Here is a 15,178-nt window from a genome sequence, read left to right on the forward strand (position 1 = left end):
AAGCCATTCTTCAGAGTGGAAAGAATTCGGCAATACTCTGTAGCCTGTCCCGGGAATGAGTCACTTCCCAAATTTCATGATGTCAGAGACCCACCAATAACTCTCTTGAAGAAGCTCAAGGGCCAGATGTTCCTTGTTTATTTACATGTGAAATGGGTTGAATACAGTCACAATGGATGTAGCGAGCACACCCAACAGCAGCAAGACCTTCCAAGGAACTGAACACTGACTACAGTCTAGCATGCAAGTATCTATATACACAAATGAATTTCTTGGCCTAGGAAAACAAATCAAAAAAGTACAAAACCTATCTGGAGATAAATACAAGATATAAAATGCAACGGAAAACACAAAACGATAACCAAAATAGACAGCTCTCCCAGAGAACTGTCCAGGGAAGTGACAGGAGGGCACCTCCACAGTGCTCCAGTCAGGCGGCCGGGAGAGGCTGCGCAAACTCTAGAAGCCTGGTGGCTCAGGGCTTCGTCTGTGGCCAATTGCAGAGGACAGGCTGCTGCTGCATTGCTAGGTCAGCGGTAAAGTTGTGCATCCCAGCTCTAAGTACCAGGACATTTGGCAGTAGCACCCAGAACAGGAAACACCAACTGTGTAGACAGCAAAGGGTTAAGTCAACCATGCCTTTCTGTTCCTGTCAAGAGCCAGAGAAGTACTTGACATCCTGGAACTACCAGTCTCTGCAGGAGTTGGCGAGTCACATGACAAAAGTTGACTAGAGAGCTACAGGTCTAACTACGACTTTCAACTTGGACAGTAGGCCGGCCTTTTCCTAGCCTGTCTCAGCATGCTCTGTGAGTCAGCCTCGCAAGTTCACCCAGAAAAATCACCAGCTGTTTTCTCCCCTCTCTGGATCCCCTCTTCCTCATTCCTCCAGGTGGATTAAGGATGCCTGCATTCCCTGCTGGACTCCTGGCCTCTTTTACTTACTCTGGAGGAAGCAGGGACCGACAGGGCCATTTTGGATGCTGTGCGGGAGGGTTCAGGCCATGCCCCTCACCTGGGTGCTGTTGTCCTCGGAGCCCTCAGTGGCTAGGAACAGGCACGCTGAGTGTGGTACTAAGACACTTAAGAGTGGCCAGTGTTGTGAGACCCACAATCACCTATAATTTATGTGGTGAGTTCTAAAAATTAAAAACACTAAAAAAGGCATGTTAGCCTGTAATTACTGAACTCATTCAAATTTGTAACATACAAAATGGTTGGTTCGAATTCAGGAACTGCCCCTGTTACGAAGAACTCTGCTTTAAAGAAACGGTACAAAAAAGGAAAACTCTAATCCAAAACAAACCAAAAAAAAACCTCAAAACATTTTCCACCAAATACTGATACAAACATGTAACAAAGAGTATAAAAAGTTATTTAAATATATACAAACTCTTTAAAACTCAAATACTGCCTTATTACTTATGGGGAGGGATACATCTGAGGAGGTGAGGGACAGGACAGAGAACATATTGCGACAGCCCAGACAGTACTGTTAACTCTGTTTTACTGCAAACTTTTGGTAACAAAAAAGTCTTGTTTCCAATTCCTATGTGACAGGGCTTCTCTTGCAGAAGATCTGTGGCTATTTCTCAGCTGAACTCATTCTTTTGGATTTGATGAAGGCCATGCCATGTGTCCGCATGTGTGTGTTTAAGGCAGCTTCCGTTTCAAAAGTCTTGGCGCACACTTTGCACTTCCTGTCTGATGCTGCGCCCTCGGCGGCTTCGTCCTCGGGGCCAGGCTTATTCTCTTGCAGGCTGTCTTCCCCAGCCCCGTTCTGCTTGGACACGGGCTGAGGCTCCTTCAGCTTGTGAACGATGAAGAGGTGCCTTGACAGGGAGACGTGGGACGTGTAGCAGAGGCCACACTCCCGGCACTGGTAGGAGGAGCCGTCCGACTTGTGCTGAGGGATGTGTTCGTGGAACTGCAGAAGGTTCTCCGTGGTGAAGCCACACACGGCACACTTGTGAACCTTAAAGACGTTGATTTTCAGCTTTTTCAGAGGCTGAGTGATGGCTCCTCTAGGAGGCCTGAACTCTAAAACTGGTTCTTCCGATTTCCGCTTGGGACTGGGAGCCTTTGTTGGGGGGAAGAAAGAAAGAAAAATGATACAACTGAAGGTGGTGGGCTCTGTGCCTGGCAAGTAATGCCCAGGATGCCAGGAAAGCAGACACTGGATGCAGGGGGACTGGGGCCTTAATGATGTGACTCCACCCTGCATCTTACCCACCCCCTCACCCCCCCAGCAGGAAGCACTCTGTGCTTCCAGAGTCACTGTACACAGCAGTGAATGAGGAGCCACAGGGGAGCAGCACCCCAGGCCTTTCACACAGGGGTCAAGTGATGACATGGCATGGTCATGAAGGGCCACGGTGACAGGTTATATGTGGACGGGGGGGTGGACGGGGAGGGGGCGGTCTGGTTCAGACACTAGATGCTGAGTGCTAAGGCCCCAGGCGGGAGCAAGGCTTGTGCGCTCACAGGACACAGAGTGGACGGAGACAGGAAGTTCAGAAGACTAGGCCCGGGGAGGCAGAGTAAAGCACCTCACGAGAGAACTTGGGCACATGCTTTCATTATGACTAGAGGAAATTACTACAAGACTCCATGGACCCAGTACCTGCTCCTGCCCTTGGTAACTGTCCTCCTGGTCCTCCTTGTCACACCATGTCCCCTCTGGAGCTGCCTTTTCCTTTCCCCTAGCTTTTGAAATCCCAAGGGCTTCCACTTCCTCTGAGCCCTCTGTACTCAGGCACGGCTCTGAAGGCCTACACCTGCAGCTACCTCTGCGTACACTTAACTTCCTGTGGGGAAGATGGCCCAGTGCGCCACACCTGCCTAACTCTGGATGCGGGGCAGACTCAAGGACTAAGCGCTAATGCATGTCTTGAGAAACTGCTTTAGCCCAAGTACACTCTAGACTTCTCATGGCACCAAAGCCAGCAGTCACTGCTACATGGTGCTTTCTGTAACTCCAACTAGCAGAACACGCAGTGCCTTGTGCACAGGCTCCTGTCAGCCATACACACTGTATACACACTGTCAGCTGACTGAGGCTCACTACCTACACAGAGAAGAATAAGGCATGGTTGTGGGATCTGATCTTTTACCATTCCAAAGAGATCAGAGTCACTTTGAACAGCTGCCACAGCCAGTGAAAAGCATCTGCCTAATATACTTCTTTGACGAAGAGACAACTTCCCTAAGTCAAAGTATAATCTTAGGAATTATATGAAGAGCTCCTGTGTGTTATTTCTGCAAGGACACAGACAAAAACTTATAAAAGGTTATGTTTCAGGAGCTGGGATGGGCTGCAGGGGATTACTTTAGTCTTGACGTAGTCGGAGAGAATGAACAGGGAGCCCACATCAGAACCACCACAGTGAAGACCAGCCGAGATGTCTGACCTTGGTGTCTTCCTTTATCTCCGTTTCGGTTTCCTCCTCCTCATTGGAAGCTTCACTCAGCTCTTTCACGTCGGGGTCCTTGATGCCATGCATCAGCTGTATGTGCTTCTCCAGCATCAGCCGCTTGGTGAACGTCCGCCGGGAGTCTGGGCAGTGTCTGTGAGCACAAGATTGAGAGGGGAACTATGGCTGCCCAGGGGTGCGCACTGCAGAGGACCTGGCCAACAGCAGGTGCGGGAAGGCAAGCTAGCACTGGGGCCCCAAACAGAACAAGCAGCGCTGCTTAGACTCCCGCTCCCTATTGTGAAGAGGTCCTGCCCCCGGGCTTTGTGAAAGCTGATGATTAAAACCATTTCTGTGTCTGTGTGGATGTCACATGCAAGGTACAGCCTGGCGCTAGAGTTGCTACAGGGGGTTTTGTGGAAGAGCAGCGAGAACTCTTAACTGCTGAGCCACCTCTCTACCTCTGCTGTGCCCTCACTACTTTGGTTCAGGCAGATATTTAAGCAATTATTTAATTTGTAATTCTAGATGGCTTCAATCTTAAAAAACTGGAGAATATTAAAATTTCCAAGTTCTTACAGTGACTCAGAACAGCCCTTAGAATTTACATAAGAGCTTCACCAGGCTGCAGGAGGCTCCTTCTGAAACCCTGTTAGCCTAAACTAATTTACCCATGTTAGCCTAAGATTCCTCAAAGCACAAATGCAACTAACATTTGTACCTGGAAATCCTTATTCATTCAGGAGATTAAAATGCAGAAAGCAGGCTATCCATTGGAGGTAGGTAAATCACTTAAATTTTGTGCACTACAAAGATGATCTCCTGGAAAGGTTTTAATTTACTATTTTCCTAAGAAAACAGCCCAAAGCCAGATGGTGGTGGTGCATGCCTTTAATCCCAGCACTTGGGAGGCAGAGCCGGGTAGATCTCTGTGAGTTCAAGGCCAGCCTAGTATACAGAGTGAGTTCCAAGACAGGCTCCAAAACTGTATAGAGAAACCCTGTCTTGAAAAATAAAACAACAACAACAAAATGTGTGTGTATGTGTGTGTGTGTTGTCTGTGCATGCCACAGCACCTGTGTGGGGCCAGGGACAACTCTGTGAAGTCAGTGGTCCCCCTTTCAACCTTAAGGGGGTTGTCAGGCTTATGAAGCACTTCGACTCACTGAGGCAACTCTTCATTTTACTGCCTTTCAGTAAAAGGGGAAAACATAAAAAAAAAAAAAAAAAAAAAAAAAAAGGCCAGACAAACAGAAAAGGCAACAGCTGTCATGGAAGGCCATGCCAGGCTTTTCCATCTTCTCAGCACAGGACACCGTGTGCCTGAGCTCTCACTGTCAACACACAGACTCCACGGAATGTTGTCTTCTCATCCATTCCTCCCCACTCTGATCTCCTCCTTAGGAAATGTTCCCTAACTGCCTCAGGCACAGAAAGTTCCCATTAGTCTGAAGGCCAGCCTCATGTGTGTCCTCACCACGAGGTCCATGGGGCCTGACTCTGACCACAATCAACCACATTTCCACACTGGCTCCGTGGTCTCTCTGTTTCTCTCTTTTAATTAGATTTGCTCATTTTATTTTATTTTTTTTTAAATTTTATTTATTTATTTATTATGTATACAACATTCTGCCTCCATGTATGCCCGCATGCCAGAAGAGGGCACCAGATCTCATTACAGATGGTTGTGAGCCATCATGTGGTTGCTGGGAATTGAACTCAGGTCCTCTGGTAGAGCAGCCAATGCTCTTAACCATTGAGCCATCCCTCCAGCCCGCTCATTTTATTTTTTATGTGTGAGTTTTGCCTACATATATGTATGTATACCACATGTGTGCTTGGTGACTGAGGAATTCAGAAGAGGGTACTGGATTCTTTGGAACTAGAGTTATAATGGTTGTAAATAACCAGGTAGGTGCCAGAAACCAAACGCAAGCCTTCTGCAGGAACAAGTGCTCTGAGGTGCTGAGCCATCTCTCCAGCCCCTCTGTGGTCTCTTGTGGGCAGAGTTTTAACCTGCTACACACTCTGCGCATGTGGGTTGAGTGGGTGACACAGATTTCCCTCGAACAATAACCACCACCGGCTCATCTCATACCAAGAGGCAATTCAGGACTGACTATTGGTGGATGAGTTTACACTGGTCCCTCAGTCCCTCACATTTGGTGGATGTCAGCCAACAGTCAAAGTGTCTCTAACTGGTTGCAGCCAGATGGCTCATGGCCTGGGCTAGAGCTAAGGGTATAAATGAGCCCCCTTCTTAGCCTTCACTGAATCTGAGTAAATCATTCCTCAATCTACACGGTCCACTCACTGTATAAAAGATGTCTCATGCACTGAGTACCTGGCAAGCCCACTACACTCTACAACAAACACTTCCCACTCAGTAACAGAACACAGTGCAAGCATGTGAAAGAAATGCTGTTCATTTGACATGGGACGTTGGAAACAAATGCCCTGAAGAGGGAATACGGGTGCTAGGTTCACAGCCTAGCCACCAGAGCAGACGAAAAATCAAAAGGAAATGGGAAAACCCGAGAAGCTTTGTGGCCGCCTTCCCTTCTCTGTGTGTCCATAGCAGATGTGAGACTTACGAGCAGGCGTACACTTTCCTGATGCCTTTGTGCTTGATGCGATTGTGGCGGCACAGGCTGTGGGAGGAGCTGAAAGACTTGTCACACTGGCGGCAAGGGTGCTTCTTCATTTGCTGTGCAGGAGAGAAGAAAGGGCCCCTTAAGATCGTGGAGGCAAAATCACCTGATGTACTTCAACTGGCATTTTGCAGTACTGGTGTTAAGTAATAGTTCTGCCACTGACCTACAGCAGCCCTAAACCAGCGTAAAAACTATCAAAACTATAAAGTTCTTTGAAAATATATAATTACAGATCTGGAGAGATGGCTCAGTGGTTAAGGACCACTGAGTGGTTAAAAGGACCAGGGTTCAATTCCCAGCACCCACAGGGCAGCTCATAGTACACGGACACACGTGTATTCAGGCAAAACACTCATACACTGTTTTTTTAAAGCAATTACAGTGCACTGCTGGGTCATCCAGGAAGCGGGTAGAATCCTTCACCCCCTGAATACTTACACTTTTTACCTATTCCAATACCTAGGTATTCGTGATAGAAATACTATTTTCATGAAGGCTGCTGTTTTGAACAGTAGGCAGTGTGTGCGAAACAGCAGCCACTTCAGTAACTACCAAGGAAAACCATCGCTGGATCTGCTAAATGGGGAACTGCCTCTTTCAATGTGCCATGCTAATCACTGGCTGATTTTAAACATTTAAAACCTTTGCTCATCAATGATTAATTAACCACAAGACCCCTGTGAGATCCATGTGGCTACTTGGAACACAGAACTTTGGATGGTGCTTCAGTGGGCTGCCTCTTAATGTGTATGAGAGAATGTTTACATATGAGCTATATACATGACGAAAATACTTTTTAAAAAAGCTTTTCGAGACAGGGTTTCTCTGTTGCTTTGGAGCCTGTCCTGGAACTCACTCTGTAGACCAGGCTGGGCTCCAACTCACACAGACCTGCCTCTGCCTCCCGGGTGCTGAGATTAAAAGTGTGCACCACTACCGCCCAGCCATGATAAAAATACTTTAAAACTACTGGTAAAAATTACTTTTTTTCATAGAAGTTTCCAGGCTGGGGACATAGCTCAGTGGTAGAATGCTTGCTTAGCATATGAGGCCCTAGTTCAATCCCAAGTAACACACACACACACACACACACACACACACACACGCGTGACAGCTTTCCACTTTGCCCAGGTTAACAGTTGTACTAGTCAGATGCCCCTCTGTGCGGGACCCCTGAAGCAAACTGGAAGTTTAGCTGAAAAGAAAGTCTTGGATGCCATGACAAGTATCAAGTGGTCCCAAACCAAACACTGCCGTATCATAAAGGCTGTCATTCTCCAGAATGGAACCAGTTTGGCTCAGCCTTTAGTAAGTCAGGCTGTGTAGAATCAGTTCTTGTGAGAAACGTAACTATTGACAGTACACACGATGAAGAAATACCTTCATCTGATGAAACTGATGACCTGTGAACTGGCAAGCAAACCTATTTAACGGGCTCTACAGAACCACAGGAGGACTGCAACCCTGTCTCTGTGGTTCACAATTGTGTGGCCTCAAGCAGACACTCAGCTAACAACAGCCACGCCCTCAACTGTGAACTAAGGTCAATAGCTGTCTTCCTTGTGGGGCCAAGGGAACCTAGGACTAAACACTGAGCAACTGAAGAGCCACAATCCTCCTTCATTCCTCTGCCACATTAGCATAGTCGCGATGTCTGCGTTTCATCTGAAGCAGGCTTGTTTTATTTATGAAATATCTATTTAGCTCAGGCTGCTTCGGCCTCCCAAGTGCTATGGTTAAATATGTTCACAACCATGCCTGGCTTTCTAAATAAAACAAAAATGATTGACAAGTGCCCAGAAGAGTCTTGGACCCAGACAAAGGTGAGGGGGAAAATTGTCATCTCTACGTTAACAATAAAAGAATCAATATTTTATGGGGAGAGAAAAAATAAAGTAATAAGCACACTCTGCCTCTGAGATAAACTGCCATCTCTCGTGTGGTGGTCTGAAGAAGAATGGCCCCATGGGTCATTTGGAATATTTAGTTCCTTGAATACTTGGTCCCTAATTGGCGGACCTGTGTGGTGAAGACCGGAAGGCATGGCTATCACTGGGGGTGAGCTTTGAGATTTCAGAGGCCATTCCCAGAGTCAGGATGTGAGTTCTCAGCTGATCCTGCCATCTGCTATCATGGATTCTAACCCTAAGCCCAATTAAATGCTTTAAGTCACCTGGGTCATGGTGTTTTGCCACAGCAACAGAAAAGGAACTGAGACATCTCCCAAGGCCTTTCCCCCATAATTCTTGCTCTCTTTTGAGAGAAGTCTAGGATGGCTTCAAATGCACAATTCTCCTGCCTCACTCTCCTGAGCTCTAGGATTACAGTCATGTACCACAGAAGTTCTTGATTACATAGAGCAAACCATTAGTAACCCTACTCTAGTTACACAGCCAAAGAACACGAGAATACAAATGTCCACTTCAGATAAAGCTTTAAGCACAAAATCATCCGCAAATAGTTTTGCATCAACAGTGGCATTTAAAGAGCCAAGACCTGATTCCCGTTAATCTTGTACAAAGCAGACAAACTTGGGAGCTAAGACACAAGACTGCTTTCTAAGAGCAGGACAGATGTCAGTGACAGAATCAGAGCACAGAAGTGTATGTGTCAATACAGCACAGCCAGAGGGCACAGGGAGAGCGACTGGACTCTGTCCACGGCGATGGACTTAAAGTTTTCTCAGTATATTAACACCAAAGCAAACTCTAATAAAGAAATACCCGTGGGGACGCCCTCAGATGACAGTGGGTTAGAAGCAGCCCTGCTGAGTCTATCTTCACAGAGCTAGCAACCTGCCAGGTTAGGAAAACACATAAAATGAAGACCAGGGTCAGGGGTGGAGCTCAGCTGGCAAAGCGTTCACTTGTGTACACAAAGCCCTGGGTTCATCATCAGGCCACACCACTGGGTGTGGTAGCACTAGCCGATCTCTGGAGACGGTCACTCCACTACTCCCTGAAGGCTACTCTCGTGACATGCATCCCCACTGCCATAGGGTGACCAACGCTCCTTTCAGGATGAAATGAAAATGAGGCAAGGTCCATGCTCAGCCAATGTTCAGGAAGCCCCCTTGACAGCCATCAAGAAAGAGCAGAATGCCCACTGACTAAAGGGCGCCTAGTAGGTCCCAAGCCACGGTTACATATACCGTCAACTCAATCAAAATGCTTTCCGAAAACCGCAAGGGCAGAAGCCCCTCACAAGGTAAGTTCTAAACGCTGAACTGGTCTACTTAGGGCTGGCCCAGTTACACAGTTACACGATGGGTCTCCCCTGCACACCCCCACCCCAAGACTTTATTATCAGGAGCATTCCAAGTGCCCCCAAAGGATGCCGGACTATTCTGACAGTGCTAAAGCCTGTGTGGTGGTGCTCTTTTCTGTACAAGCAGGTGCTCCTTGACGAACAGTGACTCTCAATAAACCCTGCACAAGCACAAAGTGAACTGAACAGTCCCACAAATCCACTATGAAGCTGAAAACTTACAGCAAACCAGAGGCAGGGGCAGAACAGGGCAGGGCAGGCTGTACATACCCTCCTGGGTTAAATTTACAAAGCACCGTAAGAAATGAACTGATAAAACAACAGTTCCAATACAAACGCTCCTCAAGGTTCTGTGAATGTGTCTAAGCTAAGGAGCTCACGGCTCTTCTAGCTGTGCACTGAGAGAGTGTTACGGCCTTCCTGTGGCTTGTCTGAACTGGCAGCACCCTACACAGCATTACTAAAATGAGGGTCAGTTCAACAGCACCGCGGTCTTCCCACACACTGTCTGACTCACGGTGGGCAGGCAGCAGCACGGAGGGCGGATTCAGTTCCTGGGTGGGACAGTACAAGATTTCATCACGCTGCTTATGAGTTGTTCACGTCTAGAACTTTCGACCTATTGCTTTCATACCGCAGTTGACCACAGGTAACAAGACACAGACGATGAGACCACAGAGATAGAACGACGCGTGCTTTTATAATGATATGTAAAAGACCTAGAGTGTGGGGGTAGGAACAAGACTCCGCTGGACCCCTTCATGTTCAGTTTATGAACTATGTGAATGTGGTATACATGTAAATCAAACCTTTTCTGATCTACTGCCTCAAAAAAAATGTTAGATTTATTGAGGTAAAGTTTTAAATGAGTGCACTTTATATTTGATACACTACTAAACATCATAGCTCACACCTCTAATCCCAGTATTTGGGAGGGAAAAGAGGGAGTTCAAGGCCAGCATGGACTATGTAAGACTCTCAAAAATAAAAGGATGTGGAGGCTGGAACAATGGTTCAGTAGTTAAGAGCGCATCCGAAACAGGAGCTCACAACTGCCTGGAACTCAGGTCCAGGGGACCTGAATCCTCTTCTGGGCGCAGTGGGCACATGCATAAACTCAAATAAATATTCAAAACAGAAACATCTCAACCAAGATACAGAACAGGAATGCTACTCTCCACAGTCCCACGTGCCCTTTGTGGTTAGCTCTGTCCCTCTTTTCTAAACCTCTCTAGTTTGCTTTGTGTACCTGCCGTGAAGCAGGCCACATCATAGCACAGCAGGCACCCAGCACAATACACAGCTAACTCACCTGTGTGTCCCTTCTCACTTCAGAGAAATGTCCACTTAGAGCTATACCCTTAGTCCACTGACCCCTTTACCAGTTGGTGGACATCAGCGTTGGAGGAAACGATGAACAGAGCTATTCTAAACATCCGGTCCAAGGCAAACATTTCCAGCCAATACACAGAGTATTTACTTGCAGGTGTGTCTAAACCCTAATGTTTTTCATTTCCTTAAAGGAATGCTTGGGTGTTTTTATCCTCCATCAGAAGCTTGTTTTTCGGAAATACTTGGATCACATGAACTATGCAAGTAACCTGCATATATTTACTAGAAACACACCAGTAAGTCCTACAGGGCAACAATCAAGCTGAAGTGCTAGGCACAAAGCAAGTACTGTTTAGTGTTCAGATGTCAGAAGTGTGAGCATGCCAGACACAGATATAAGACTGCAAGAGCAAGGTGAGCTGAGAAGCAGCGAGGTAGGAAGGCTTAGACACAGGGACAGACAGGTCCTCCATACCAGCTGGAGCTCACACCCATCCATCCTTCAAGTGTCAAGTGCCACACCCATCCCCAAGATGGGTCTCTGCAGTCACTGCCTCTTTTCCCCTGTACACTGCACAGCTGCGGGGCAAATCGTGCACAGTGGGGCTCCCCTCTGTCTAAACCCGTGTGGAGAGCTCTGCAGCTTTAAGGAGCAAAGCCTCGGGGCCTGCCCCCTGCCCAGTCCCAATCTCCCCCCTTACACACACACACACACACTCAGGCACTCCTTGCTGACATCCCTTTCGCGTCTGTGCCACATCCACGCGCTCTGGACCCACACTCACATTCCCATTCCTCCCACACATCCTCAAGGATGCTCTGGGAAGTCTTTCCTCTGAGAAGCCCACCCTGGAGTTCCCGAACCCCGTCCCTCTCCAGTGAGGTGCGGTCATCAGCTCTGTTTCCTTGCACTCAGACACAAGTCCAATACTTCTCTAATAATCATTCGGAATTTTAACTTTGAAACCTGCCCTCATTAAGAGCAGGCTGGCATCTTATGGCTGTGTTCACAGGTCCTCAACAAGCAAACTCAGAGCTGGAGTCTGAATTCCAAGTATCCCTCACAGAACACTTACTTTTATACTGTCTGTGTCTCCCAAGAAGCCTTTCCTCTACAAACTGGCTTTAGTTTTCATGACTGATGCTATCCATAGAGGGTACTATGTATTACGGTAAATGTTTACTGAACAGAAGTTAGTGGTACATACGTAAGAAAAATGCTTACAAGTTAAACATCCCCACAGCATGTGAACAGTCTGTTTACACAGTTCCAGAATGCCTAAATACTCAAGAGGGAAAGAAAAAGATTGAGCATCCCCAATCTGAAAAAAAAGTCAGTGCGAGTATTCTAAAGTAAAAAACAGATTAAAATAAAATTCCAAAATCTGAAACATGCTTCTGATCCTCAAAATTATTCAACCTGTGGTATGTATAGATAAACCCAAACTGATCTCTGTTGTTTAAGTCTAATATCTAGTATATCTCTTAAAAATGAAGTTTTCTACAAAATAAATTTTCTACAACATAAGCACTAAGATTAACATAAATAACATACCTTAGTAGTACATTCTTAAGTCCACTTGAAATTGTTAGCATACCCAAGTGAGGAAGTGTTAACAATTACTGCTCGATTTTAGGGCTGACATCTGGATAAGCAAAAATTAATGCTATGTGGGCATTAAAATTTGCTCTTCAAATCGGGCGGTGGTGGTGCACACCTTTAATCCCAGCACTTGGGAGGCAGAGGCAGGTAGATCTCTGTGAGTTTGAGGCCAGCCTGGGCTACAGAGCTAGTTCCAGGACAACCAAAGCTACAGAGAGAAATCCATCTCAAAAAAAAAAAAAATGACAACAAATTTGTTTTTTTCTTGCTGGAGCCTGCTACATAATGTTACCTCCAGCTACAGATGCCAAACAACAGGAAAGAAACCTGCTGATCCTGTGACCCTTGCTCACTGGTCAAATGACCTTTCCACACACAAGGAACAGCCTTCCCCTAACATTTGGAAAATGGTCATAAACCCTTAAACCCTAACGGGGAGACATTAGGACCCTGGCAACTGATGTCATGTTTCTGTTCCAACTCCATCATTTCCAAGAACAGACCAAGATAGTATGTTTATGCACACAGCACAAACTGCCCATACATGGAAGATCTGAGAAGTATAATTAAGTGTTAACATTAATCACATTAGCCAGGTTTCTGCAGGCTGAAACTGGGCAGTTCTGGAGAAACATCTGAGAACAGAGTGATTCAGACTACAGGTTAGCCGGGTTTTTCTGGGTACACCAGACTTTTCAGGCCATGACATCACACCGTAGCTGCTCGATTCTGCACACAGGCAGAGAGCAGCATCAAGACACAAATGGCAGGAGTGTGCTACCTCGGATTATTAAAATGTGAAATGTGGTTTCCTGGTCCTTGACTTAGACCGTTATCTCACCTCCATCAGAAAACACCCTGCAGAACCAAATCCACTTAGCCAAGTGGCTACTCAATCTAGGTAAAGTAACGAACGGACCAGCAAAATGAGGATGTTCTGGGGAGACACTTGTCTCTCGATTGGAATGGCAGGCTGCTGAACACTGGACCAACATCCCTCATGGGAATTTCTCCAGGAATCTCCTGCTGAAGAAGGAAAAGGTGCCAGGCAGAGGGGAAGTTTGTCCCCCAAAGACTTTATACAGTTCCAACAATTTCTCAGACCACCTTATAAAATAAGACTAAAGCCCGGCTAATGATGGGTCAATGGTCAGTGGGATCATGCATTGACCAGGACTGCTTAGAGGGTCCTATCTTTGGCCCTCTATATAAACTGGTGTACAAAGAGAGTTCCAGGGCAGCTAGGGCTGTAACACAGAGAAACTCTGTCTTGAAAAAACAAAAAACAAACAAATAAAACAAACAAACAAAAAAATTGATCTCACTTCAGGACCTCCAAAGACAGACTTGGGGAGTTTGCTGGATCTCTTTGCTCCTCTTCCCAATGTAGCCACATTGAATAAATCTTTTTCTGTTTCTCACTTTTAATTTGGTTCTTTTAATTGTCTTATTGAGGACGGTTGCCAGCCCTGACCTGGACACAAGCTGTACCTTCAAGATAGAAAAAAGTAATCCAAGTTGTACAAGGGGAATGCTTTCATTATTTCATGTTAGCACATTCTGAACAGATTCCAAGCTAAGTGCATCTTTGAGAGTGATCTAGATTATGGGAGCAGCAGCTTTGAAATGGGCAGGCAAAGAACCCAGGCAAGTTGTCCTCTGCCTTCTATAGGCACTGTGGCATATGCAAACACACACACACACACACACACACACACACACACACGCGCGCGCGCGAAACAAACAAATGTAAAACTCTGATCTGCTGATGACAATTGAAAATTACAACACAAAAGGCTGATAAATGTGCACTAATAAAAGGCCAAGTCCGAAGCAGAAAGAATAGAAGCACGCAGATCCACAGCACTCACGCTCAGGGCAATGCCAGACACTTTGCTGAGAGAAGGACTCTCTTCCAGGGAAGCCCTGGGCACTGGGCAATAGCACTACCGATGCCTGCCTGGGTTCCCTGCATCTTCGCAAGCAGAAGGGCTTGGAGTTCCTCTAACAACAGTAAACAAATCCCTCCTCTGCCTTGTCAGGAAACTCCAGGGCCGCTAGCCTCCGGCCATCAGCTTGAGTGCACCTTCCCTTACAACAATGTCAGGACTAACACTTCCTCATGAGGCTCTTTCCGGTGCACACAGAAAGAATGGATGTGGCTGGGGGCGCGGACGGGGCACAGGCATGTGCTGTGTGCTTTCTGACCACATCTGCCAACACCACACGACTGTGAAGTCTCTCTCCTGCCTTATTTCCCTCTACAGGGGTTGGGCCTATCTCCAAGATGTCTTTTGTTTCCACAATGCCTGCCTACACATGGGGAACATGTGTTTTATGTCTATTCTCAGAGAATCTGTCTTCAAAGAGGAACTGTTGAAGAGAATTACAGAGAAACTGCCTGCCTGTCTTCCTTTCCTTCCCTTCGTTTCTTTAAATTAGGGTCTCGTGTAGCCCAATCAAGCCTTGAACTCACAATGTAGCCCTGAACTTCTGATCCTACTGCATCCAACTCAAGCAGGGATTACATGTGTACCACCAAGGCCAGCTTATGTGGTGCTGGGCTGAACCCGGGGCCTTGGGCATGCCAGGCACACGCCCTGCATCTCCACTTCCTATTCGCCTTCTAATATAACTCTTCATAGGATATTTTTCACCCTTTTTAATTACACTCCATGGGGCCTGCTGCCAGCTTTGACACTGCAGGGGTCTCAGGCACAGGGAGGGCTGGAGGTCTGGGTGGAAAGGGAAGTATCTGGCAGAATGAGAAGTAAAAGTCTTGTTATATAATAAGCTCCCAGCATGGGGCACAGCGTGTAGACAGCAAAACTCAAGGAACCAGGCCACCAGGAAGCTGAAGCCACTGGCTCCACAGGATGGGAGCAGGGCTGAAAACAAACAGCTGTCGG

The 15,178-nt window shown here is 46.7% G+C and overlaps 1 protein-coding gene across 9 annotated transcripts in view; it reads right to left on the bottom strand.

The window, feature by feature from the left end:
* Window positions 1–121: 121 nt before the first annotated feature.
* The window catches only part of Znf532 (zinc finger protein 532), a 98,316-nt gene continuing 83,259 nt past the window's right edge, over window positions 122–15,178 (bottom strand). For all 9 annotated transcript variants that reach the window (XM_041639184.1, XM_041639183.1, XM_041639179.1 and 6 more), the window contains 3 exons: window positions 6,008–6,120; window positions 3,411–3,567; window positions 122–2,080 (listed from right to left, as the gene is read on the bottom strand). In XM_041639184.1, the coding sequence (XP_041495118.1) occupies window positions 1,586–2,080; window positions 3,411–3,567; window positions 6,008–6,120 (765 nt within the window). In that variant the 3' untranslated portion in view covers window positions 122–1,585. The remainder of the gene's footprint in view (window positions 2,081–3,410; window positions 3,568–6,007; window positions 6,121–15,178) is intronic.

Source organism: Microtus oregoni, unplaced genomic scaffold, assembly GCF_018167655.1.
Source record: "Microtus oregoni isolate MIOR12 unplaced genomic scaffold, Mior012 000057F_ref0000458, whole genome shotgun sequence".
Lineage (NCBI taxonomy): Eukaryota > Metazoa > Chordata > Mammalia > Rodentia > Cricetidae > Microtus > Microtus oregoni.